Source organism: Ischnura elegans, chromosome X (assembly GCF_921293095.1).
Source record: "Ischnura elegans chromosome X, ioIscEleg1.1, whole genome shotgun sequence".
Lineage (NCBI taxonomy): Eukaryota > Metazoa > Arthropoda > Insecta > Odonata > Coenagrionidae > Ischnura > Ischnura elegans.
Window position 1 is genome coordinate 109338048 of NC_060259.1, and position 24905 is coordinate 109362952.

Genomic DNA, 24905 nt, shown 5'->3' on the forward strand with positions numbered 1-24905 from the left:
CTAGATTAAATCCATTACTTCTTATGTAATCATAACAATGCCACAGAAAGAGTCAACCTTTTTGGTAGACTACAAGATTTCATCAATTCCTCAGTGTGTATTCAAAACTAATCCATAGAAAGAGTCATCCTTTTTGGTAGACTACTTGATTTCATCAATTCCTCAGTATGTAATCAAAACAATGCCACAGAAAGAGTCTACCTCTTTGGTAGACTACTAGATTTGATCCATTACTTCTTATGTAATCATAACAATGCCACAGAAAGAGCCAACCTTTTTCGTAGACTATTAGATTTCATCAATTGCACAGCATGTAATCAAAACAAATCCATAGAAAGAGTCAACCTTTTTGGTAGACTACTAGATTTAATCCATTACTTCTTATGTAATCATAACAATGACACAGAAAGAGCCAACCTTTTTCGTAGACTATTAGATTTCATCAATTGCACAGCATGTAATCAAAACAAATCCACAGAAAGAGTCAACCTTTTTCGTAGACCACTAGATTTTATCCATTACTTCTTATGTAATCATAACAATGCCACAGAAAAAGTCAACCTTTTTGGTAGACTACTTGATTTCATCAATTCCTCAGTATGTAATCAAAACAATGCCACAGAAAGAGTCTACCTCTTTGGTAGACTACTAGATTTGATCCATTACTTCTTATGTAATCAAAACAAATCCACAGAAAGAGTCAACCTTTTTGGTAGACTACTAGATTTAACCCATTACTTCTTATGTCATCATAACAATGCCACAGAAAGAGTCAACCTTTTTGGTAGACTACTAGATTAAATCCTTTACTTCTTATGTAATCATAACAATGCCACAGAAAGAGTCAACCTTTTTGGTAGACTACAAGATTTCATCAATTCCTCAGTGTGTATTCAAAACTAATCCATAGAAAGAGTCAACCTTTTTGGTAGACTACTTGATTTCATCAATTCCTCAGTATGTAATCAAAACAATGCCACAGAAAGAGTCTACCTCTTTGGTAGACTACTAGATTTAACCCATTACTTCTTATGTAATCATAACAAATGCCACAGAAAGAGTCAACCTTTTTGGTAGACTACTAGATTTAATCCATTACTTCTTATGTAATCATATATGCCACAGAAAGAGTTAACCTTTTTGGTAGACTATAGTACCTTTCATCAATTCCACGGCATTTAATCAAAACAAATTCACAGAAAGAGTCAACTTTTTTGGTAGACTACTAGATTTCATCAATTCCTCAGTATGTAATCAAAACAAATCCACAGAAAGAGTCAACCTCTTTGGTAGACTACTAGATTTAATCCATTACTTCTTATGTAATCACAACTAATCCACAGAAAGAGTCAACCTTTTTGGTAGACTACTAGATTTGATCCATTACTTCTTATGTAATCAAAACACATCCACAGAAAGAGTCAACCTTTTTGGTAGACTACTAGATTTAACCCATTACTTCTTATGTAATCATAACAAATGCCACAGAAAGAGTCAACCTTTTTGGTAGACTACTAGATTTAATCCATTACTTCTCATTGTAATCATAACAATGCCACAGAAAGAGTCAACCTTTTTGGTTGACTACATGATTTCATCAATTCCTCAGTGTGTATTCAAAACTAATCCATAGAAAGAGTCAACCTTTTTGGTAGACTACTTGATTTCATCAATTCCTCAGTATGTAATCAAAACAATGCCACAGAAAGAGTCTACCTCTTTGGTAGACTACTAGATTTGATCCATTACTTCTTATGTAATCATAACAATGCCACAGAAAGAGTCAACCTTTTTGGTAGACTACAAGATTTCATCAATTCCTCAGTGTGTATTCAAAACTAATCCATAGAAAGAGTCATCCTTTTTGGTAGACTACTTGATTTCATCAATTCCTCAGTATGTAATCAAAACAATGCCACAGAAAGAGTCTACCTCTTTGGTAGACTACTAGATTTGATCCATTACTTCTTATGTAATCATAACAATGACACAGAAAGAGCCAACCTTTTTCGTAGTCTATTAGATTTCATCAATTGCACAGCATGTAATCAAAACAAATCCACAGAAAGAGTCAACCTTTTTGGTAGACTACTAGATTTAATCCATTACTTCTCATTGTAATCATAACAATGCCACAGAAAGAGTCAACCTTTTTGGTAGACTACAAGATTTCATCAATTCCTCAGTGTGTATTCAAAACTAATCCATAGAAAGAGTCAACCTTTTTGGTAGACTACTTGATTTCATCAATTCCTCAGTATGTAATCAAAACAATGCCACAGAAAGAGTCTACCTCTTTGGTAGACTACTAGATTTGATCCATTACTTCTTATGTAATCATAACAATGCCACAGAAAGAGTCAACCTTTTTGGTAGACTACTAGATTAAATCCATTACTTCTTATGTAATCATAACAATGCCACAGAAAGAGTCAACCTTTTTGGTAGACTACAAGATTTCATCAATTCCTCAGTGTGTATTCAAAACTAATCCATAGAAAGAGTCAACCTTTTTGGTAGACTACTTGATTTCATCAATTCCTCAGTATGTAATCAAAACAATGCCACAGAAAGAGTCTACCTCTTTGGTAGACTACTAGATTTGATCCATTACTTCTTATGTAATCATAACAATGCCACAGAAAGAGCCAACCTTTTTCGTAGACTATTAGATTTCATCAATTGCACAGCATGTAATCAAAACAAATCCATAGAAAGAGTCAACCTTTTTGGTAGACTACTAGATTTAATCCATTACTTCTTATGTAGTCATAACAATGACACAGAAAGAGCCAACCTTTTTCGTAGACTATTAGATTTCATCAATTGCACAGCATGTAATCAAAACAAATCCACAGAAAGAGTCAACCTTTTTCGTAGACCACTAGATTTTATCCATTACTTCTTATGTAATCATAACAATGCCACAGAAAAAGTCAACCTTTTTGGTAGACTACTTGATTTCATCAATTCCTCAGTATGTAATCAAAACAATGCCACAGAAAGAGTCTACCTCTTTGGTAGACTACTAGATTTGATCCATTACTTCTTATGTAATCAAAACAAATCCACAGAAAGAGTCAACCTTTTTGGTAGACTACTAGATTTAACCCATTACTTCTTATGTCATCATAACAATGCCACAGAAAGAGTCAACCTTTTTGGTAGACTACTAGATTAAATCCTTTACTTCTTATGTAATCATAACAATGCCACAGAAAGAGTCAACCTTTTTGGTAGACTACAAGATTTCATCAATTCCTCAGTGTGTATTCAAAACTAATCCATAGAAAGAGTCAACCTTTTTGGTAGACTACTTGATTTCATCAATTCCTCAGTATGTAATCAAAACAATGCCACAGAAAGAGTCTACCTCTTTGGTAGACTACTAGATTTGATCCATTACTTCTTATGTAATCATAACAATGCCACAGAAAGAGTCAACCTTTTTGGTAGACTACTAGATTTAATCCATTACTTCTTATGTAATCATATATGCCACAGAAAGAGTTAACCTTTTTGGTAGACTATAGTACCTTTCATCAATTCCACAGCATTTAATCAAAACAAATTCACAGAAAGAGTCAACTTTTTTGGTAGACTACTAGATTTCATCAATTCCTCAGTATGTAATCAAAACAAATCCACAGAAAGAGTCAACCTCTTTGGTAGACTACTAGATTTAATCCATTACTTCTTATGTAATCACAACTAATCCACAGAAAGAGTCAACCTTTTTGGTAGACTACTAGATTTGATCCATTACTTCTTATGTAATCAAAACAAATCCACAGAAAGAGTCAACCTTTTTGGTAGACTACTAGATTTAACCCATTACTTCTTATGTAATCATAACAAATGCCACAGAAAGAGTCAACCTTTTTGGTAGACTACTAGATTTAATCCATTACTTCTCATTGTAATCATAACAATGCCACAGAAAGAGTCAACCTTTTTGGTAGACTACAAGATTTCATCAATTCCTCAGTGTGTATTCAAAACTAATCCATAGAAAGAGTCAACCTTTTTGGTAGACTACTTGATTTCATCAATTCCTCAGTATGTAATCAAAACAATGCCACAGAAAGAGTCTACCTCTTTGGTAGACTACTAGATTTGATCCATTGCTTCTTATGTAATCATAACAATGCCACAGAAAGAGTCAACCTTTTTGGTAGACTACAAGATTTCATCAATTCCTCAGTGTGTATTCAAAACTAATCCATAGAAAGAGTCATCCTTTTTGGTAGACTACTTGATTTCATCAATTCCTCAGTATGTAATCAAAACAATGCCACAGAAAGAGTCTACCTCTTTGGTAGACTACTAGATTTGATCCATTACTTCTTATGTAATCATAACAATGACACAGAAAGAGCCAACCTTTTTCGTAGACTATTAGATTTCATCAATTGCACAGCATGTAATCAAAACAAATCCACAGAAAGAGTCAACCTTTTTGGTAGACTACTAGATTTAATCCATTACTTCTCATTGTAATCATAACAATGCCACAGAAAGAGTCAACCTTTTTGGTAGACTACAAGATTTCATCAATTCCTCAGTGTGTATTCAAAACTAATCCATAGAAAGAGTCAACCTTTTTGGTAGACTACTTGATTTCATCAATTCCTCAGTATGTAATCAAAACAATGCCACAGAAAGAGTCTACCTCTTTGGTAGACTACTAGATTTGATCCATTACTTCTTATGTAATCATAACAATGCCACAGAAAGAGTCAACCTTTTTGGTAGACTACTAGATTAAATCCATTACTTCTTATGTAATCATAACAATGCCACAGAAAGAGTCAACCTTTTTGGTAGACTACAAGATTTCATCAATTCCTCAGTGTGTATTCAAAACTAATCCATAGAAAGAGTCAACCTTTTTGGTAGACTACTTGATTTCATCAATTCCTCAGTATGTAATCAAAACAATGCCACAGAAAGAGTCTACCTCTTTGGTAGACTACTAGATTTGATCCATTACTTCTTATGTAATCATAACAATGCCACAGAAAGAGCCAACCTTTTTCGTAGACTATTAGATTTCATCAATTGCACAGCATGTAATCAAAACAAATCCATAGAAAGAGTCAACCTTTTTGGTAGACTACTAGATTTAATCCATTACTTCTTATGTAATCATAACAATGACACAGAAAGAGCCAACCTTTTTCGTAGACTATTAGATTTCATCAATTGCACAGCATGTAATCAAAACAAATCCACAGAAAGAGTCAACCTTTTTCGTAGACCACTAGATTTTATCCATTACTTCTTATGTAATCATAACAATGCCACAGAAAAAGTCAACCTTTTTGGTAGACTACTTGATTTCATCAATTCCTCAGTATGTAATCAAAACAATGCCACAGAAAGAGTCTACCTCTTTGGTAGACTACTAGATTTGATCCATTACTTCTTATGTAATCAAAACAAATCCACAGAAAGAGTCAACCTTTTTGGTAGACTACTAGATTTAACCCATTACTTCTTATGTCATCATAACAATGCCACAGAAAGAGTCAACCTTTTTGGTAGACTACTAGATTAAATCCTTTACTTCTTATGTAATCATAACAATGCCACAGAAAGAGTCAACCTTTTTGGTAGACTACAAGATTTCATCAATTCCTCAGTGTGTATTCAAAACTAATCCATAGAAAGAGTCAACCTTTTTGGTAGACTACTTGATTTCATCAATTCCTCAGTATGTAATCAAAACAATGCCACAGAAAGAGTCTACCTCTTTGGTAGACTACTAGATTTGATCCATTACTTCTTATGTAATCATAACAATGCCACAGAAAGAGTCAACCTTTTTGGTAGACTACTAGATTTAATCCATTACTTCTTATGTAATCATATATGCCACAGAAAGAGTTAACCTTTTTGGTAGACTATAGTACCTTTCATCAATTCCACGGCATTTAATCAAAACAAATTCACAGAAAGAGTCAACTTTTTTGGTAGACTACTAGATTTCATCAATTCCTCAGTATGTAATCAAAACAAATCCACAGAAAGAGTCAACCTCTTTGGTAGACTACTAGATTTAATCCATTACTTCTTATGTAATCACAACTAATCCACAGAAAGAGTCAACCTTTTTGGTAGACTACTAGATTTGATCCATTACTTCTTATGTAATCAAAACACATCCACAGAAAGAGTCAACCTTTTTGGTAGACTACTAGATTTAACCCATTACTTCTTATGTAATCATAACAAATGCCACAGAAAGAGTCAACCTTTTTGGTAGACTACTAGATTTAATCCATTACTTCTCATTGTAATCATAACAATGCCACAGAAAGAGTCAACCTTTTTGGTAGACTACATGATTTCATCAATTCCTCAGTGTGTATTCAAAACTAATCCATAGAAAGAGTCAACCTTTTTGGTAGACTACTTGATTTCATCAATTCCTCAGTATGTAATCAAAACAATGCCACAGAAAGAGTCTACCTCTTTGGTAGACTACTAGATTTGATCCATTACTTCTTATGTAATCATAACAATGCCACAGAAAGAGTCAACCTTTTTGGTAGACTACAAGATTTCATCAATTCCTCAGTGTGTATTCAAAACTAATCCATAGAAAGAGTCATCCTTTTTGGTAGACTACTTGATTTCATCAATTCCTCAGTATGTAATCAAAACAATGCCACAGAAAGAGTCTACCTCTTTGGTAGACTACTAGATTTGATCCATTACTTCTTATGTAATCATAACAATGACACAGAAAGAGCCAACCTTTTTCGTAGTCTATTAGATTTCATCAATTGCACAGCATGTAATCAAAACAAATCCACAGAAAGAGTCAACCTTTTTGGTAGACTACTAGATTTAATCCATTACTTCTCATTGTAATCATAACAATGCCACAGAAAGAGTCAACCTTTTTGGTAGACTACAAGATTTCATCAATTCCTCAGTGTGTATTCAAAACTAATCCATAGAAAGAGTCAACCTTTTTGGTAGACTACTTGATTTCATCAATTCCTCAGTATGTAATCAAAACAATGCCACAGAAAGAGTCTACCTCTTTGGTAGACTACTAGATTTGATCCATTACTTCTTATGTAATCATAACAATGCCACAGAAAGAGTCAACCTTTTTGGTAGACTACTAGATTAAATCCATTACTTCTTATGTAATCATAACAATGCCACAGAAAGAGTCAACCTTTTTGGTAGACTACAAGATTTCATCAATTCCTCAGTGTGTATTCAAAACTAATCCATAGAAAGAGTCAACCTTTTTGGTAGACTACTTGATTTCATCAATTCCTCAGTATGTAATCAAAACAATGCCACAGAAAGAGTCTACCTCTTTGGTAGACTACTAGATTTGATCCATTACTTCTTATGTAATCATAACAATGCCACATGCCTTGTTTCCACTACGCCCTTCTTAAGCCCGTATGACACTTGCCAATTTATTGGGCCAATTTATTGGCCAATATATTGGCCAATAAATTGGCCCAATATTGGTAAAAATATTGGGCTTTACGCATCGTATGACACGTACCAATATTTACACCAATATTGGCCGTTATAGTGTTCTAATACCCCACTAGAGAACGCCACATAACACAAAATGACAAAAGAGCATCTCAAGACGCAGGTTAATTGCCAATGAGCTACAGAATGGGAGGTGGCATAATAATTGTAAATTTAATAACTATTTCGAGGGGCTGCAAAGATATTCTCGAATTGCTCGAAATTTCATTCGGGTGAGTTCCTTGAATGATGAGAGATAGGCAATATGGTGATCTCATAGGTGAGCCAAGATAACGTAGCGGCTCGTTTTGGCTGGAATATGTTCATCGAATAAACAGAGATTGTGTCATCAATTGGGACTTTCACCCGAAACTTTAGCGCTCAAATCATGAAAAATAGTTTAATAATTGTAAAATAAACAAAATATAGACGCTATCGAGGAGAAACACGACGTTTTTATTCATTAAATATCCGAAATGTTATTTCCGAATTACCCACTTTAGACAGTTGATGTTTGTGAATTTATATTCTCTCAAAGTACACATTAATTATTTGAGCTATTTCATGGGTTGCTATGCTTGTGAAGTTTTTATATATGATATTAAAATTCCGAGGTGAAGTGTTTTGCAAAGAGCTTCTAGTTTTGGCCACTAGGAGTCGACAAGACTGAGTTCTGATTGGAGATTGGCCTCGAGAAAATAGAACCTGTTCTAAATTGTAGATTGGCCAAGAAATTGTGCCCAATATTGTGAAACTGAGATTGGGCTAGAAATTGGCGTGTGTCAGTGGGTACACAATCCAATATCCAATGGATTGGCCAATAAATTGGCAAGTGTCATACGGGCTTTACGCGGGTTAGCGCTGACCCGGGTTACATATCGTTGTGGGAACGGCAGTTAGCGCCAACCCCGGTCAGAATTGTAACCCGGGTTGGCTGACGCGGGTTAGCAGGTAACGCGGGTTAGAAATCGTAGTGGGAACGCTAGTTTCCTGATCTAGTGAGCAATTGACGAACGTATTTCGTCTAACAACCACGAGATCAGGCAATTATTGAAGGCAGGAAAAACGTTGCGAGTACACATTTTTTTAAATAAGAGCGGGGATGGCCAATCCTGAGAGAAAGAATTTTTTAGACGACGAGACGGAGATCTTGCTCTCGATTTATGAAGAGGAAAATATCCAACGGAGGTTTCGGGGTACATTTAAAGGCCACAAACAGGTGTGGGCAGACTTAGCTGCTCGGGTATAAAAGCGGCCTATGTTGACATCGCAGAATACCTCCACCACTGCAAGATCTGACCCAAACTTGAGGTAGTACAGTGCAATCGCTATCCTTTAGGGACGAGAATAGCTTCTCGCGTGCGCGTACTTATTTTAACGATGCTAGTCCTTATTCTATTGCACAGCATTTGAAATGTATCCCGCTGAATACGATATGTTTTTTGAAAAGCATCGGGTCATTTGGGAACATCTCCATCCCAAAACCCCTGACTGCTAACAAACCGTCAACTTCTTCTAATGTAATGCCGGGGTTTTCTTCGTAACCTATTTATAATGTAGGCCCTCAGGTTCCTCCTCCGTCGCATTTCTTCTTCCATTTGTTCCGGAGGCGGATCCAATTTCGCCACAGCATTAAATAAATGTTGATCAAATGCAACAATCTAGCTACTTGAACCTACATTTTCATCACACGCTATTTCGTTACTCAACTATTTACCTCCCCCAAACTTCTGTTCCCGGCAGGGTATTCGGACAAACTTCCCGTTGGAACGCTGGTCAGGTTACCCATCATCCCCTAACCGCTGTAGACCCTTCGTAGTGGAAACAAGGCAACAGAAAGAGTCAACCTTTTTGGTAGACTACTAGATTTAATCCATTACTTCTTATGTAATCATATATGCCACAGAAAGAGTTAACCTTTTTGGTAGACTATAGTACCTTTCATCAATTCCACAGCATTTAATCAAAACAAATTCACAGAAAGAGTCAACTTTTTTGGTAGACTACTAGATTTCATCAATTCCTCAGTATGTAATCAAAACAAATCCACAGAAAGAGTCAACCTCTTTGGTAGACTACTAGATTTAATCCATTACTTCTTATGTAATCACAACTAATCCACAGAAAGAGTCAACCTTTTTGGTAGACTACGAAATTTCATGAAAAACGTCTTATTTATTGCGAAAACGGTAATTAGAAAGTGGAAGCAGTACCAACATTAGCCGTACGTGGCGCTGCCGTTGGGTATACCTTGAGGTTGACTCTTTCTCCATTCTCTAAGACTCGTCGGAATTTTGTTTGCAGCGCTCATGGCGGAAATTGAGGAAATGGTATGATGTCCCAACGGTGGCCCAACGATAATCCATTTCGTAGGGCCATCGTTGGGGATTTCCGTTGGGCCAACAGCATAAACCGTTTCGTTGGGCCAACAAATAATATCTGCGTTGGGCCAACAGCGGAATTTGGTTGGCATATCCACCCACAATGAGCCAACCGTGACTACAGAGGCCCAACGGTCAATGTTACTTGGGTAGGGCCTCCAATACATTCTTTGAGGAGTTTCCGTAAAGAAATGCCTTTGAATGACTTGTTCAGGGTATTCTTCCTGCCTGGTATTCTAATTTTCCGAAATACTGGATAATTAGGGTAACACGAACGCTTATTTCCAACTTATCTACGTATTTTATCATTTATGAAAGAACGTATTGATGGTATTTTTTCGACGGTACTAAAGGGGAAAACTTATTTTGCTTTTTAATACTCACCGCAAAAATACCAGTACTTTTTCAAGTACCGCCGATGCCTAAAACAGTGCCCTCTCTATCCTCTGCATGACATTCCTTTGAACTGTGGGCCTGGGGAATGTTTTTAAAAAAGAAAAGCGTAAAAATTGTAGCGCAAAGTAACAGAAAGGCCACAAAGTAATCTGACATGCTGGAAGGGGATTTTAGTTGACAAAAGTTTAATTTAGCGTGTAGATGTTGGTTTTAAATTAAAGTCGAAATTAAAATGTAGAGGGTGTGTTACGTCTGTAATAATTGTTTTCACGAGTATAATATTTTGGTCACCATGATACACTCATCTGGACATGTTGCTTACGATGTGTGTTTCCATTTCAGGGAAGAGTAATATTGTCCACTCATCAGCGGTGGGCCATAACTCTACATCATTGGAAATTAATCGCATCGAAAGGATGGCGAGGAAGAAAATTCGTCAAGTTGACGGGTCAGAAGCCAGTGATTCGCCGGAGAAGGTTGATTCCAAAGGTTATGGAATTACCGAATAATGTCCTAACAGAGGCACATAAATTTACCTCGGCGTATACCACTTGCCTGTTTCGATACGTCACAGCTTTTTTTAATCGTTGCAGGGAATTGTCCTCACATTCATAAAGGTGTGGACATAGGGGGATTGAAGAGAGCTTGGAAGAGGAAGGATGATATTAGCTGTCACATGTGCAAGAAAAATCAACCTTCATCTTGCAGGGGAGCAGGGGTAACGGTTGATATATTGTATTAATTTTCCATTAGAATGGTAATCCCTCGCACATAAGAGATATGCCATAGTAAGTAAAGTAGTACAGGAACGAGGGGTTATTTTTCGTTTCGTTCGTATGTTACGGGTGTTGGCAAAAGGCTTACTGACAGCGTTTGTTCATTTTCTTGTGTTGACATGAGCGAAATTTAGATGATTCATTTAAAGGGAAATCTTTTATAAGTAGTTAAGTTTCAGCCTTCTTTTCTCATCATCGCCATGGTCCAGATCAAACATCTGTGACGTTAGTTAATATCCGCGCATTTACTTTAAAATGCCTCTCATCATGAATCTACTAAGCTGTGATTTTAGAGATGGTATGTCCCTATTCATTAAAAGTCAATGTCTACAGAGGGAAAGTGATAGTTCTATGAAATGCATGGAAGGTCACAACAATGGGAGAATGTATTGCATCCTCTTTCTACATCATTTAGCAACACAATAACTAAACTGGCCAACCCAGACTGCACAGAGAGTCGGCAGTAATTTAAGAGGCGCCATAAAATTGCTTTGTAATGTGTATCGTGGATTGTGTGCATCAGGATAATCGTTGATGACATCAATGTGTGCTAGAACCTTGTGTGTGGTTAAAATGTAGCAATTTAGTTTATTTGAGCTTGACAACAGTGCGGGAGCAAACTGGCCCCGTCTCGACGGCGGCTGACGGGGCTGTGGGAGGGGAAGAAGGTGGGAAAGGAGGGGCTGGACTAAGGGGCAACTGACTAAGGGAGAGACTGTGATGGTTCGAAGAGTTCATTCAGTGTGTATTAGTGCTTTTCTATCTCGAGGAAAAATGTTGTTTTGTTTCTTATCCTCATGATATTGTTTTAGCAGTTCTTGTGAAGTTCATGGCTATCAGTCTTATATCCAAAGTAATACAAATCTGTATGTTGGAGTCTTTGGGCACCAATGTAGGCGAACATGTGCTCAGAAAACTTAGTGTGGTCTAGCGAAAGTCGTGATACAGAGAGTTGTTTTCGTTGAGGTTTACTGTATTTAATGCAATGGAAATGTTCTACTCATTATATGAGTGATAAGTACTTTGGAATTTGCAGAAGTTGCAGCCCCCCTAATCGTGAGAAAGGTGTTTTCTGTGTGAAGTGGGAAAGGTATTAGGTTGTAAGTAGGAAGCTAAGGACTGATTTATTTTATTGCATGGAGTACATATTTACCTTGTAAACAGGTTTGATTTTGAGTGTAACAGATATTCCTCTACTAATTTAGTCGTTGGCATTTAGACTGTACGGATTACTTTCTCGTGCTGTTATGGAATCTCTTTTTGACTTTCGCCTGTGATATTGTTTTCAATGATTTTTCATTCTCCCCAGATGGATTCGAACTTGTGTGTTTGCATGCACTGTGGTAATGTGGGCTGTGGAAGTGGTCGTCATGACCATGCCATGGAACATTTCAACACCCCTCGTTCAGACTGCCATTCAGTGGTGGCTCTCATTGATACATGGACACTGAGGTATGTGTTTCACTAGTTCATTTTCAGTCTTTAATCTGTGAACTGTACATGCAATATTCTGACATCTCTGCTGTTAAACTTTGGGTTTGTTCTTACATGTTTCATAAATATTTTCTCAATAGGGTGGTTTCCTATTATTTTTTTATTGCCTAAATCGAAAGATTATTACTCCTGGAGTACGCATATCACATTTTTAGATTTTTAAATGACGATATCTATTTTTTACGATTAAATGAAAATTGAAAATTTTCAACCGCACGAAAACACGACGGCTAAGTATGAATGCCAGGAAAAACCCCGTGTGACGATATTCTGGTTCCCGCAGCCGCAAAGTGCGGTGACCTTGGGGTGAGGACATGTGTGCTGCCAGGTGCATGCTGCTGATGCAGGTTGCTAGCAGGTAGCAAAGTACCCTGCTAGCAGGTAGCGCTTGGCTTAATTATGGATTATTAATACCTTATCAAACGAAGGAAACTTTCCAACCATGGCCAGTTTTAATAAGTGATAGTTAAGACATGTTTCCCTGAGCTCTGTGCCTCATGCATGCATTGGTAACCTCAGACTATAACTCCTATCTACTCGTATAGAAACTAGGTCCCTGTGATGTCACGTGGAGTGGCATCGCATGGGCGCCAATCTGGCCTTTTTCAAATGCAGTTAAAATTGACCATCGCCATTCGTCTAAACCGGTATTTCTAAAACCAAATAATTTGTGTATTATGAATACACTAATGTTGGGTAATGAATCGCAATCAATGCCTTTTGTTTTCTTTGATGAAGGAAACTACCCTATTGGTGGCTAGGCTTGCCATTTTCAGTTTTAAAGTTTACTGAGGGCAGTGATTTCCAATCTTCTGAAGCTATTCAGGCTAAACCGAATGAATTATTGACCGAACCAACCCCTGCACTTGGCCCCAAAAACTCTCTTCTCAATTGTTTGCCAATCATCTAATTCTAGGGAGCCACATTGAAATAGTTCTTAACAGCATCTTGCTCATGATCCTAATGAATTGGCAACCTTTTTTTTTGTCCCAAGGACAATTAATGAGACTGTCATGGATCATCTGCTGTCATTAATTAATTTTTACGGGAGTGAAGTTCCTTAAATAATGTTTAAATGACATAAATTACACCCTGACTGTGCATGAGAAATGAATTTTTTACGTAATAGTTCAGTTTTTTGACCAGGACAATACGGGTGTAATTGGCCATGATATCTTTAGTTTACAGTGTCTATATTTATGTTAGCAATGGGGCTGCAATTATATGCTCCATAATCACCATGCTTAAAATTTTTAAACATTGTTATTGAAATTGGTATAAAATTGAGTGTAGTTTTTCCAATTGCCAAGTTGATGGCAATTAAAGTTCATCAAGACGTTTATTAGCTTGATGAATGCAATGTTCATTAAGGATGTAAAATACAGCAATATAATTAAAACTCATCTGGAAACATGGGGGTTTTTGCCCAACTTGACTTGAATAAAACATTTGTTGTTTTAGCAGCTCTAATATTATTTGAAGACTATGATAGATCTCTAATAGTTATCTGAATCGAATTATCCGTATTTGAGATGAGTGGCTAAAATTCAAGATATAAGGTGTGAGATATGTATTGCTATCTTTAAATATATTTTTCTTTTCTTTGTTTTAACATTTCTTATCTTTTATTATTAGATGCCTCCACTGTAAAGTGGACATCAATCTAGACGCAAATGCCAGGGCATCGGATGCAATAGCTTTCTTAAAAAAGCATTGTAAGTATTGTAGGAAATTATTTCTTCTATCTTAAAACCATTCTTGTCGTATAGGAATCCTGGATAAAATTTAAAAAATTGGCATGAATTTTAAGTATTTATATTTATTATTATTATATTTTATAATATTTCTTTAATAATAATTAGTGTTTAAGCATGTGGGAAGATTTTTTCATAATGCCAAATCATCCTCTTTCCTGCCTGTCAAAAGTATAGTCTGCCAAATATTGAAATACTGCATTCGAGTTTATATGTGAGGGAATCAGGATTACAGTGGAAGCCCGGTTTTGCGAGTACGGCATTTTATGAGAATCGCGTTTTTGTGAGTGATAGTATTTGTACTGTCAAATGGCCTATGTTTTACATGTAAAATAAATCGGATTTAGTGAGGCCAAAAAGTTCCTTCCACTGTGTACGCTCGATATTACGACAGATACTTCTCGAGGGCGATGCACCGCTGAGCAAGCATTAACTATTATGCTTTGTATTATCTGTTAATTAAACTAAAAATACAAGATGTGTGTCAGATCTGCTACACCTAAAGCCAGTTATGTCCATGCATTTTAGTGATTTACGGCCTTGAGTACGCTCCCATTTTATGTTCTTCTTTTGTTACGCCCCGCTATCAATGAGAGGGGAATGGGAGAAAGATGACAGCGGGAGAGGGAGTTAGTTCCCCTCATCCTCTTTGGCTGGCTTCGTCTCTATAATATTTCTCTTGGCTTTGTCTTAAGCACGGGAACTTACATTGCAGTGAAACCCCCTCCATCTTTTCCCGTGTCAGGTAATGAAGTTGAAAGCGCATTGTCGTAGTTAGATCAGCGCCCTTGCATTGACTTACCACTTATGGAAAGCTACAGCTACGTTACCTGTCACTGCATGCTACCCCGCGATGTATATTTCGATGTTTCATTTTTTCATAGGAATGTAGTTTGATCAAGGCATCGTCAGCTATTGCCACGTAAAATCACTATTATTACCAAGATGGTAAAATAACTATCAGCCGTAGGTTAGTGAGCGAGGACTAACTCAGCACCGCCGAGTAATCAATTGTAAAAAATTTGTAAAAGCAGAATTACTCTGTTGATAGCAGTAATCCTATTCTTAGCAACCAATCATAGTGAATCTTCATTATCTCTTCTTCATACTCTCCAGAATTCATCATAGTTCAAAGTTTCACATCATATCAGCAGAACTGCGATGCATTTCCACACCCTCCACCAGCCTCCACCAACCCTCCACCAGCATAGTTAGCAGCCGACCACTGCCCCCAAAATGCATCTCACACCACCGCCTAATCATTCAACATTGTCACATGCATGTGGAGCTAAGAAACTAGCCTGAGACACCAAAACAAGCCCTTCCTTCGATTCACCGAAACAAGGGATTGTTCCTTTGGGTCCTTCAAGGTCGACGTCCCTTCCAGCTCCTTTCTTCATGGAAGCATTTTGTTTACACGTAATGTGGGTGTTTCCCTTTCTTACCTGGCAACCTTACCCCCTACCCCGAACAATTATCTGCGGGCAGACTGAATAGAGGAGTGAACTCAATGTCCCCGATCCTTTGAGCACAATCCAAGGCAGAGGGCTGATGGGGCCTCAGCATTCAGCAGAATAGAGCGATTTTCTACCACTTCTACCATCCCGTCGACTGCATGCGCCCAATCATACGGCAAGGGAGAGATGGGATATGCGTGGAGGGGTGGAGTGTACTCAGTCTCAGGTGCGTAGTAGTGTTAGGTGGTTTGTGCGAGTGCACCATATCGGAGAAACGTTAATATTTGGACATTAAAATTATAGACGAGTGCGAAATTAGCTGGTCTTTAAAGAGTTATATCTGGAGGCGGTTGGGTATCTCGCCATTTACATAGTTCACAATATTAAAGAAAGATACAATTCGTGCAGTAGTGAATGAATTAGGAACACCTAGCAGCCAAAAATATTTGCGGCATGGGGAACATCCACAAATGGAATCTGCACTATTCAAGTGGTTTTGTCAACAAAAGGTCTGCAGGACTGCCCATAAACGGTGTGATGTTAAAGACGAAAGCTGACAACATTTCCAATGGGGAAGAAATGTCTTTACTAGAAATATCTTCGATCGCCCAATCACGCCGTATTTCAGTGAATCTTCCAGCCGATTTTCTCAACTGACTGATGTACTGGTTATCTAGCGATTTTATCGATGGATTTTTCTTCCTCATAGGAAAATGCACTAAAATCGCTGGCACATTAATTGCTTATGCTTGGTTTCGCTAATAGTATGACCCGCCCGCCTTTGTGATGGTGAGGGATTCCTCGTCCCTTCCCTTCCTTCCCTATCCCCTCCCAGGAGGCGTCGTCGGGCTCCTATCACGGCGGCGCCTCCTTCCTCGTTCCTTCCCGCCCTTCCCCTTCTGGGTGCAGAGGAGAAAAGCTAGTGCTTACAGTCCCTGCCCCAGGAGTGTAACCTTGCGAGCCCGCCCTGGAGTCTCATTTCCACTGATGTACTGGTTAAATGTTCGAAAACTCGACAACTGATATTGTCGGCATATTGTATTCACAAAGTTATCCAAAAACTTCCACCGCATACCAAACATATGAGATCAAAAAATACAAGAGCGGGAATAAAATCACGGAAACTGGGGGAATTATTATTTTATAAAAATGAAAATCCCCCGTTTCCTTCTTTAAATATGTTGATACTCAATCATATTGTGCCTGATTATGACTTTCTACCAGTTTAACTTCATTAAGTACCGCGGAAACAAAAGAAAAACTGTAAATAGGAGCGATTACGAGACTTGGTTGGGTTTATTCAACTCCTTCGGATACAACGAGCGCTCGGTTTTGCGAGGGATTTCTGAGGGATTATGAGCACTTGTAAAACTGGGCTTCTACTGTATTACCTTTTTTGTTTTGTGAGAAATATATCATTTAACACATTCTGTACTCGCTATATTTTTAAGGCAATCCTCCGTGACTGAAATTTTGGCAAAAACCGCATATTTTATTAATTCAGATTATTATAAGTGAATACTCATTGTTTAACATAGTTCACAGATATAGTGCATAAAATGAGACCCCCATGGTGATCAAATAACCACTCGCTATAGCGAATTTTCACTTAGCCAGGGCTGGAGCCTAATGTTCACATATATATAGGTACAGGATTGGTGTTAGGATGGATATATTTGTATCGGAGTAACTTTCGCATAAATCCAGACAGGAGGTGATGATTTTTGCTTACCTTGATAACGACCTACCCATTCAAATGATAAGCACCATGCGGAATCAAAATCGTGCAAAAAATTGCTTTTATTAACCATTGTCCCAATGCACAACTGACCAAGTCACACTTTCCTCTGTACCTAGGGCATTTACATGATCATTCTATTAATTTTTTTTTGCAAAAATAATCAAACAATTTCTCGTAAACCTATATTGCAGTTATAATTTGCCTCCCATGCTTCCATTTTGCCTCCAATGCTTGGTTTATTTTCACTGCTCCCGCAAGTTTCGCGTAAGTTATGTGAAGTAGCGTATCCCATTTGTTTCTGCGGACATAAACGGTGGTATAGAGCGCTCCACATTTAGTTGACAGTACGGGCTCTTATGGAGATTCGTTTCCCATGTTAATCTCCATAAGGCCAGGAGCGCGGTGTTGTCAATAACAGCACGAAAATTAATGTTGCCTTATGCACTGATTAAAAATTGCATTCTAATGTAGAAAGAGATGCTGCATTCATTGGTTTTATTAGTTTTTCGCTAAAAATTATAACAAAAGCTATAAAAAACATTTCCTTAAATTTCTGTCAGATACGTGTATTTTTTTACTTTTTCATCTTCTCGCAATTTCTGCCTGACCATTTTCTGTATTGAAATAAATCTTCTGTAAAAAATTCTTCACACTATTTTCTCTTTGAAGGTATTCACCAATCGTACAAATATTGAGTAAAAATGCTGTTATGCCTACGTAACACCCTTTAGGACAAGAAATTTTTGAGTTTTGCAAGGTAAAAAGTAGTCGCTTACTAACTTACGTTTCTTACGTCGTAGGTCCCTATATGCTGCATATCAAATTTGAAGAAAACCACAAAGTTATTTTTGGTGAAAAAATCATTAACTTACATCAATTCTGAAGCGAGTTACAAGGTTTTGATCTTAAGAAAAAATATTACGGCGCCGCTGGGCCGAGCTTCTTGCTTTTTCTTGCGCGCAGAGGGAAAATTCTCGGGCGGAAAAGGAGTTTTTTGTCAATGCATACTATGAAATGTATTTATCTATTCGTTTCATATCCTAAACAGAGAATACTCATACGTCGTAACAGCAGTGTTTTTATCTTAATACATTGATGCACGAAAGTAAGCAAGCGGCTTGGAAATAAGACGCTTTCGCCTTGGGTGTTTCGGTCCCATCGTGGAAACCAAGAAAGAGAATATCTCATAATCTGTGCGAAACACTACCCCATCCAGTGCACGCCTTTTACAAAAGGGGGGTTGGGTTTTCTGAGTTCCTTTCATAGGGTACCATAAAACCTGCACCAGAATCGACCCTAGCCGAAGGGGCCGTGGGAAGAATTTACGACGGCGTTCAGTTTGTCGTTGCATTATTTTTTGAGTGAACAAGTGTTGTGTGGTTTGCTGAATTTGAAAATTGTGAAGTGTGTTTTACACTTATCTCTGCTGTAACACGCCCAATCAATATGTCCGATATAAAGAAGAGGAGAAAAGGTAAGAAGCTCATAAGCCGCGAAAGACAGTTGGTGCTCAAAGTCTTCTCGTACTTCAGGAAATCTCTCATCATTAGTGAGGCCTCCCGAGAGACTTCGAAGGCTTCTGGGTGCTCGGAGTCTACTGTTTACAGAGTGAGAAAGGAAAGCTCCCGTGGTCCATTGGTAACTCCTTCAAAAACTAAAGAAAGTAGACAGCCTTACAAAAATTCGAGAGCCGTGATTTTCGACGATTTTGTGAGATCGGGAATTAGAAGGAAGGTACATGAATCCTTCGTGAAAAATAGTCCACCGACTTTAAAATCCATCTTAAACTCGGTATATATGGATAGTATTCTCCCAGATTACAAAAGGACAACAGTATATCGTCTTCTTTTGGACATAGGCTTCGTGTACGAACGCAGGGGGAAAAGAATCATCCTTATCGAAAGGGATGATATTATTCGTTGGTGGCACAATTAATTACTTAAGACAGCTAAAAAAAATATCGTCGCGAACACAGGACGAGTGTATTAACAGGCGAAAGTTGGATTAATGTTGGACAGATAGTCAACATTAGTTTACGAAACAAACAATTAGAAAATCCGCGTCAAGCTTTCCTTGCTGGAATAAATACTGGGCTTGGCCCCCACTTCCCGAGGAGGACGATTTGTAATTATACACGCAGGAACGGAAAATGGGTTCATAAAAGGAGCATCGCATGGGTTTCTGTACAAAAAGAACTCAATGGATGAGCATGAAGAAGTGGGTGGCGAGTGTTACGAGAGATGGTTTGAGCACTCACTTCTTGCAAACTTACCCGAAGGATCAATTATAGTGGTAGATAATGCCTCTTATTACTCAAGGAAATTGGAATCCTTGCCTACTACAAGGTGGAGGAAAAAGAACATTAAAGAAATTAGCTTTGAAGATGTCAGCTTGAAAAGAGATCTTTAATTTACAATAAACCAAGTACGGGAAAATTTTGAAAAATTCAAGATTGATGATGTTTTACACAAAATCGCCATTCATGTAATACTAGCCAGAGCCAAAAAATATTGCATAATACGGGAGGAATAGAAATTTTGGCTCATTCAGGAGTGGCGATAATTTTTATTATCCTTCAATTTATTGTTTTTTTTACATTACAGATTATTCATTATTCAGCTTGTGCATTGAATAAGTACATACATGAAATAACAAAAGATTTTTCCTTTTATATTGCAGCAAAGGTATAGTAATTTACGCTAAAAAATTCCTTAATTTACGCCGTCTTTCGTGCGATCCCTAACTCCTTTTTGAACTAAACCATTTTGGTGCCATATAAAGTGTGGTTGCATAAGCTGTTAGGATGCCTGCCGGCGGAGCGGAAGCTTGGCAACACTGTTATCCATAAGGCCCGTACTGTCAACTAAATGTGGAACGCTCTATAGGTGGTTGAATGATCCTGCCTCAGAAGACTTTTTCTTTCGTCCAAAGACTTTTTCTTTCATCCATCTGTCTTCATCGATGACAATAGCAGCAGTGACGTAAATCCTTCTCCATTTTTGTATCTTCCTGCATTTGCTTTTCGGCTTCGCTATGGTTGTCGCCCGGGCGAGCGTCGCCTGGGCATCATCATTGCTGAAACATCGTGGCAGTTACATGAGCCAAAATTATTGTGAACATGGCGAAAAAAGTGACAACAAAAACTCAGAGTTCTCCACGGGAAAATTCCTTGAGATCACTTTTTAGGTTCCTGAAAACCATTATGTCAAATAAAACCTTGCGCGCCTACCTAAAAATTCATTTTGCAGAAAATTTGCTTAAACCGTAATTGCAATTAACAATAAACACACCGTTTTACACTTCGTTTTGACTGACTGTATTGCCACCCACAAAACGAACAACCTGCAACGCCGGCGGCTTCTTGTTTTTTCTCACGCGAAATTTAAAAGACTTGACGTTATCGCGAAGCGAAGGTGCAATATACGAATGATGATCTCAAAATTTTTGTGACGTTATCACGAAATGACGTTAAACGGGGTGACATAGAACGAGGACTCACTGTATATGCTGATGGCATATGCTGATGGTAAAACAAAAGGAAGCCGCAAGAAACTGCTACTAGCATAGCATGCATGGGTAATATGTAATAAAGAAATGAAAAAGAATGTGCAGCTGATGAACCCTATAAGGCCAACAAAACTTAAAAGTTTGAATCTATTGATTAAACATTCTCAATAACAGCAAAATATGAAAAAGAATGCAGAATTTTTTACATTAAATAAACTAAAAGTGCAGCATCAGCTTTTTACAAGTTTTCACTAACAGTGCACAGTGAAAGCTGGTTTTGCCGGGGAGTAGGTTCTAAAAGAATGCCATTTTGTCTATATTATATCACACTGGGAATACTTCTTAAGATATTCTGTGGGGATTGGAGTCCTTGCTAGCACGGCTTTCAATTTTACACTGAAGGCTTCTCCTGTAATAATGAAGGGAGATAGTGCTTTTGCGTTTTAAATCAGCAAAGCCAACCTTCCAAGCACTTGAAGTTTTTGATTCTCAATCTGTCACTGAAATACTCTGCCTTAGCCTTAAGTATCGGCCCATTCCCAGGATTTCCCGCTGAACAAAGTTGGCAAAAGCACTCGAACAAAGCCTCTTCTAACTTTTCATGCAATCTGCAATCCTCAAGTGCTTTTGCTGGCTTTTGGGCCATGGTTTCTATTTTGCAAACTCTCTCTGCTCATGGACACGCGGGTGTGCTGTTGACTTCTTTGCCGAGGATCAAAGGAAGATCAAGCTTTCACTTTTGTTCATGCCACAATATTTTCACAAAAATGAACTGCATATTTTTCAAACGAAAGTTTATCTCATGAATTTGATACAGAGCTGGGACTCATGGCAGGTTTTCCATCATGGAAGGTTTTCCGGCGATGGAAACTCTCTCTATGACGAGTGCTAACTCCAAAAGGACGTCTTAAAAATGGATTTCTTAACATGCTAATCATAGGGTAAATTGATGGTGCATCTGCTATCTCTCGTAATGGTGGGGGTCTTGCAATAGCCCGTACTCGCTTTTACGCAGTTCCACTGTACTTCTCTTTTGTCTCGTTCTACACAGATGCTAAATCTACTAATCTTAGTATTGGTTTTAATATCTCTGCAAATTGTCTCCATGTTACAGACAACTTTTCTCATGTCTCGATTCATCATTTATGTTTCCGTTATGTCAAAGAGGTGGTAGCAAATTAACTATTGCACATTTAAATGCTCTCATTTTCTAGGGGATATTCCAGATCCTTCTCCAGCCATCTGTCTTTGGATATTTTCATTCTTATGAATTCTGAGACAGTTTTAGTTAGATATTTTGTCTTGATTTCCTTATCATGGTTGTGTTGCCTATTTCATATCCACTATTAAGTTTCCTTTTTGTTATACTTGGTTTTATAGTGACTGGCTCAACGTTCCGTGAAGAAGTGGCCGAAGAAGCATCCAATGCAACTATATCCAAAAAGAACATAAACAACCAAAGCCCCATGCTGGATAGCAAAGCTAAATACCGGAATTTGAAGGAAGTGAAAATTTACCCTGTACTGGTGAGTTAATGATTTGTCCAATCCGTAAGGAGTTAACCCTCACCATTCACTCAGGGTGTACTTTCGAGGAAGGAAAAGGTAAACCAAGGGTGGCCATTCTTCTGAATAACCTGGAAAGTCAGGGGAAGTCTAGGAATGGGGGAAAATGATGAAGAAGGTGTGAGAAATTATATTTCTTGTCATAGTTTAATGGAGAAATCATAAGGTTATTTATTTATCTTCCTCGTAACTGTGTTTCTTTGATGTAGGCAGACAAATAGGGTAGTTTCCTTCATCAAAGAAAAAGAAAGGCATTGATTGCGATTCGCTACCCACCATTAGTGTTTTCATAATACAGTGGAACTTGGTTAGTACGTTCCTCCTTAGTACGTTTTCCTCCTTAGTACGGCAAATTCTCTCGTCCCGGTACTATCCGAACAAAATTCAGGTAAAACTATTTGGTTAGTACGTTTGAAAAAATTGCGCTTTCCTGGTTAGTACGCTCAATTGCTTGCCGTGACGCAACCTGCAATTCGTTCTCTAGTATCTTCTTAAGGGTCGTAAACCTCCGAATTCATGATTTAATTTATTATTACTAGCCATTAACATTCTTGTATTCATTTCACATCTCTTTCTTCGACCGTGATTTATCCAAATGCATTTCTCAATTCTTATGACGTGATGAATAATAAAATGCGGCCATTTATCAGGAGTGTCTGACTATGCAAAACTGCAGCCAATGAGAAGCCCCAATTTTCCCCACCCCGAGCTCCTCACCTTCTGTTGCCTCTGGAGTGCACACTGCGCACTAATTTCGCGAGTGGGCAATTGTTGCTATTGCACGAGTTATCATGATGAAGAAATGAGTCTTATCCAATTCCAACTTTATCTGAAGCAGTACTGCACGTACTCCATAAACTCGACGTCAATGCTACGGACTACGTGCGTATTTGACTACTGCTGCGGGAGCAGACGATGCTCTGGATCTCCACGCAAAGCTTAGCTTAAAATACTTGATCTCGCCACAAAAGCAGACGACATTATACAAATTTTTAAAGTAAATTTCGACTGTATAGTATAAAATCTTCTTGTAATTACGTCGTAATCTTAAAGTCTTGCATGTTATTAATCGATATATCGATCGATATAACAATGGATATGGTTTTATTCCAGGAGCGATTGTGTACGGCTGTCACCGTAATTTAAGATTAATATAATTTTGTCCAATTTTTATGATGTTTAAAAACAACCAGTTGACATACTCAGGGTTGTTGTTACATTTTCCGAGTATGCTGTGAGAAAGAAGGAATGACTTAGCTTTACTTGTCCTCTTTCTATAAATATATATAGGATAAATCACGGGAGATAGACGCCTTTTCATGTGATTGTCTTCGGGAAATCTATGAAACATTGTGATTTTTATTCACATGTTAGTTTTTCAATGTAGCGCTCATTTTCTTAATTTTAAAGGTGGAAAGAGTTCAGGAAGGCGATCCTACGAGAACTACTGTTAGTAGCTGTAATTATGACGACTTTTCCACAGATTGCAATTACCCCGACTGCCATTACCGTATATCTCCGAATATAGTCCCCCCTTTTTTTCCAAAAATGGCCGCGGAAAAGTAAGGGGGGGGGGACTATAATCGAGTGTAATCCAGTTTAGCATACTAAAGGTGACCATAAAGTTGTAAATAACTGCATAATGGCTAATGTTCTCGTAGTCTTTCTATTTGAGTATATTGATGAGGATTATAATCGGAGATATTAGTAAATACTACCACATTTTACCGGAAATTTAGACAATTTTTACCACAAATGTTGTAAAGATACGATTCTTCTGATTCAAATAGCATATCGGATATGCGTTTTCACGGAATCCATCGGGTAGCCGTTAATTTTTCTTGGAAAAGTATTGTTAGAATAATTCAATCGACTCTGATCACTTAATGACGCAAAACAGTAAATAATTAAAATGAAAACTAAACGCACACTATCATTACATCAATCGAACACTGGAATTGAATCAATAGTATATGTACCCGTCGCTCATTTAATAGTTACACGATTTAAATAATTGCGAAAAATAAACAGATAAAGTGAACCTTTCGTGACGATTTAGCATTTCATTGCGTCCGTAGCTACTATACGTCCGTGCGGTTCGTGTTTACAACCACTGCCTTTACCGCCTTCACAGAACAAGAATGCGCAATAGGTGATGCATTTGTTTCTGAAAAGGCGCAATAATCGACGACTTTAAACCAGAAGCGCCGGCATTACTGCATTTGATCAAAATCCAGCGACTCAGCATCGAAAGTGTGATCAATTTATTGAGGAATATATTCAATTCGCCAGGGTAAGTAGGATCGATAAATTATGTCACAT

At 37.7% G+C, this 24905-nt stretch overlaps 1 protein-coding gene across 4 annotated transcripts in view; it reads left to right on the forward strand.

Moving 5' to 3' along the window:
- Positions 1-10372: 10372 nt before the first annotated feature.
- LOC124170504 (ubiquitin carboxyl-terminal hydrolase 16) overlaps positions 10373-24905 on the forward strand; it is a 159057-nt gene continuing 144524 nt past the window's right edge. Inside the window, exons 1-6 of one of the 4 annotated variants that reach the window (XM_046549275.1) lie at positions 10373-10530; positions 10632-10778; positions 10883-11007; positions 12375-12517; positions 14195-14274; positions 22399-22544. In XM_046549275.1, coding sequence (XP_046405231.1) covers positions 10706-10778; positions 10883-11007; positions 12375-12517; positions 14195-14274; positions 22399-22544 — 567 coding nt within the window. In that variant the 5' untranslated portion in view covers positions 10373-10530; positions 10632-10705. Of the gene's footprint in view, positions 10544-10631; positions 10779-10882; positions 11008-12374; positions 12518-14194; positions 14275-22398; positions 22545-24905 lie in introns of all 4 variants that reach the window. The other 3 variants (XM_046549273.1, XM_046549274.1, XM_046549272.1) reach the window with 3 other exon arrangements.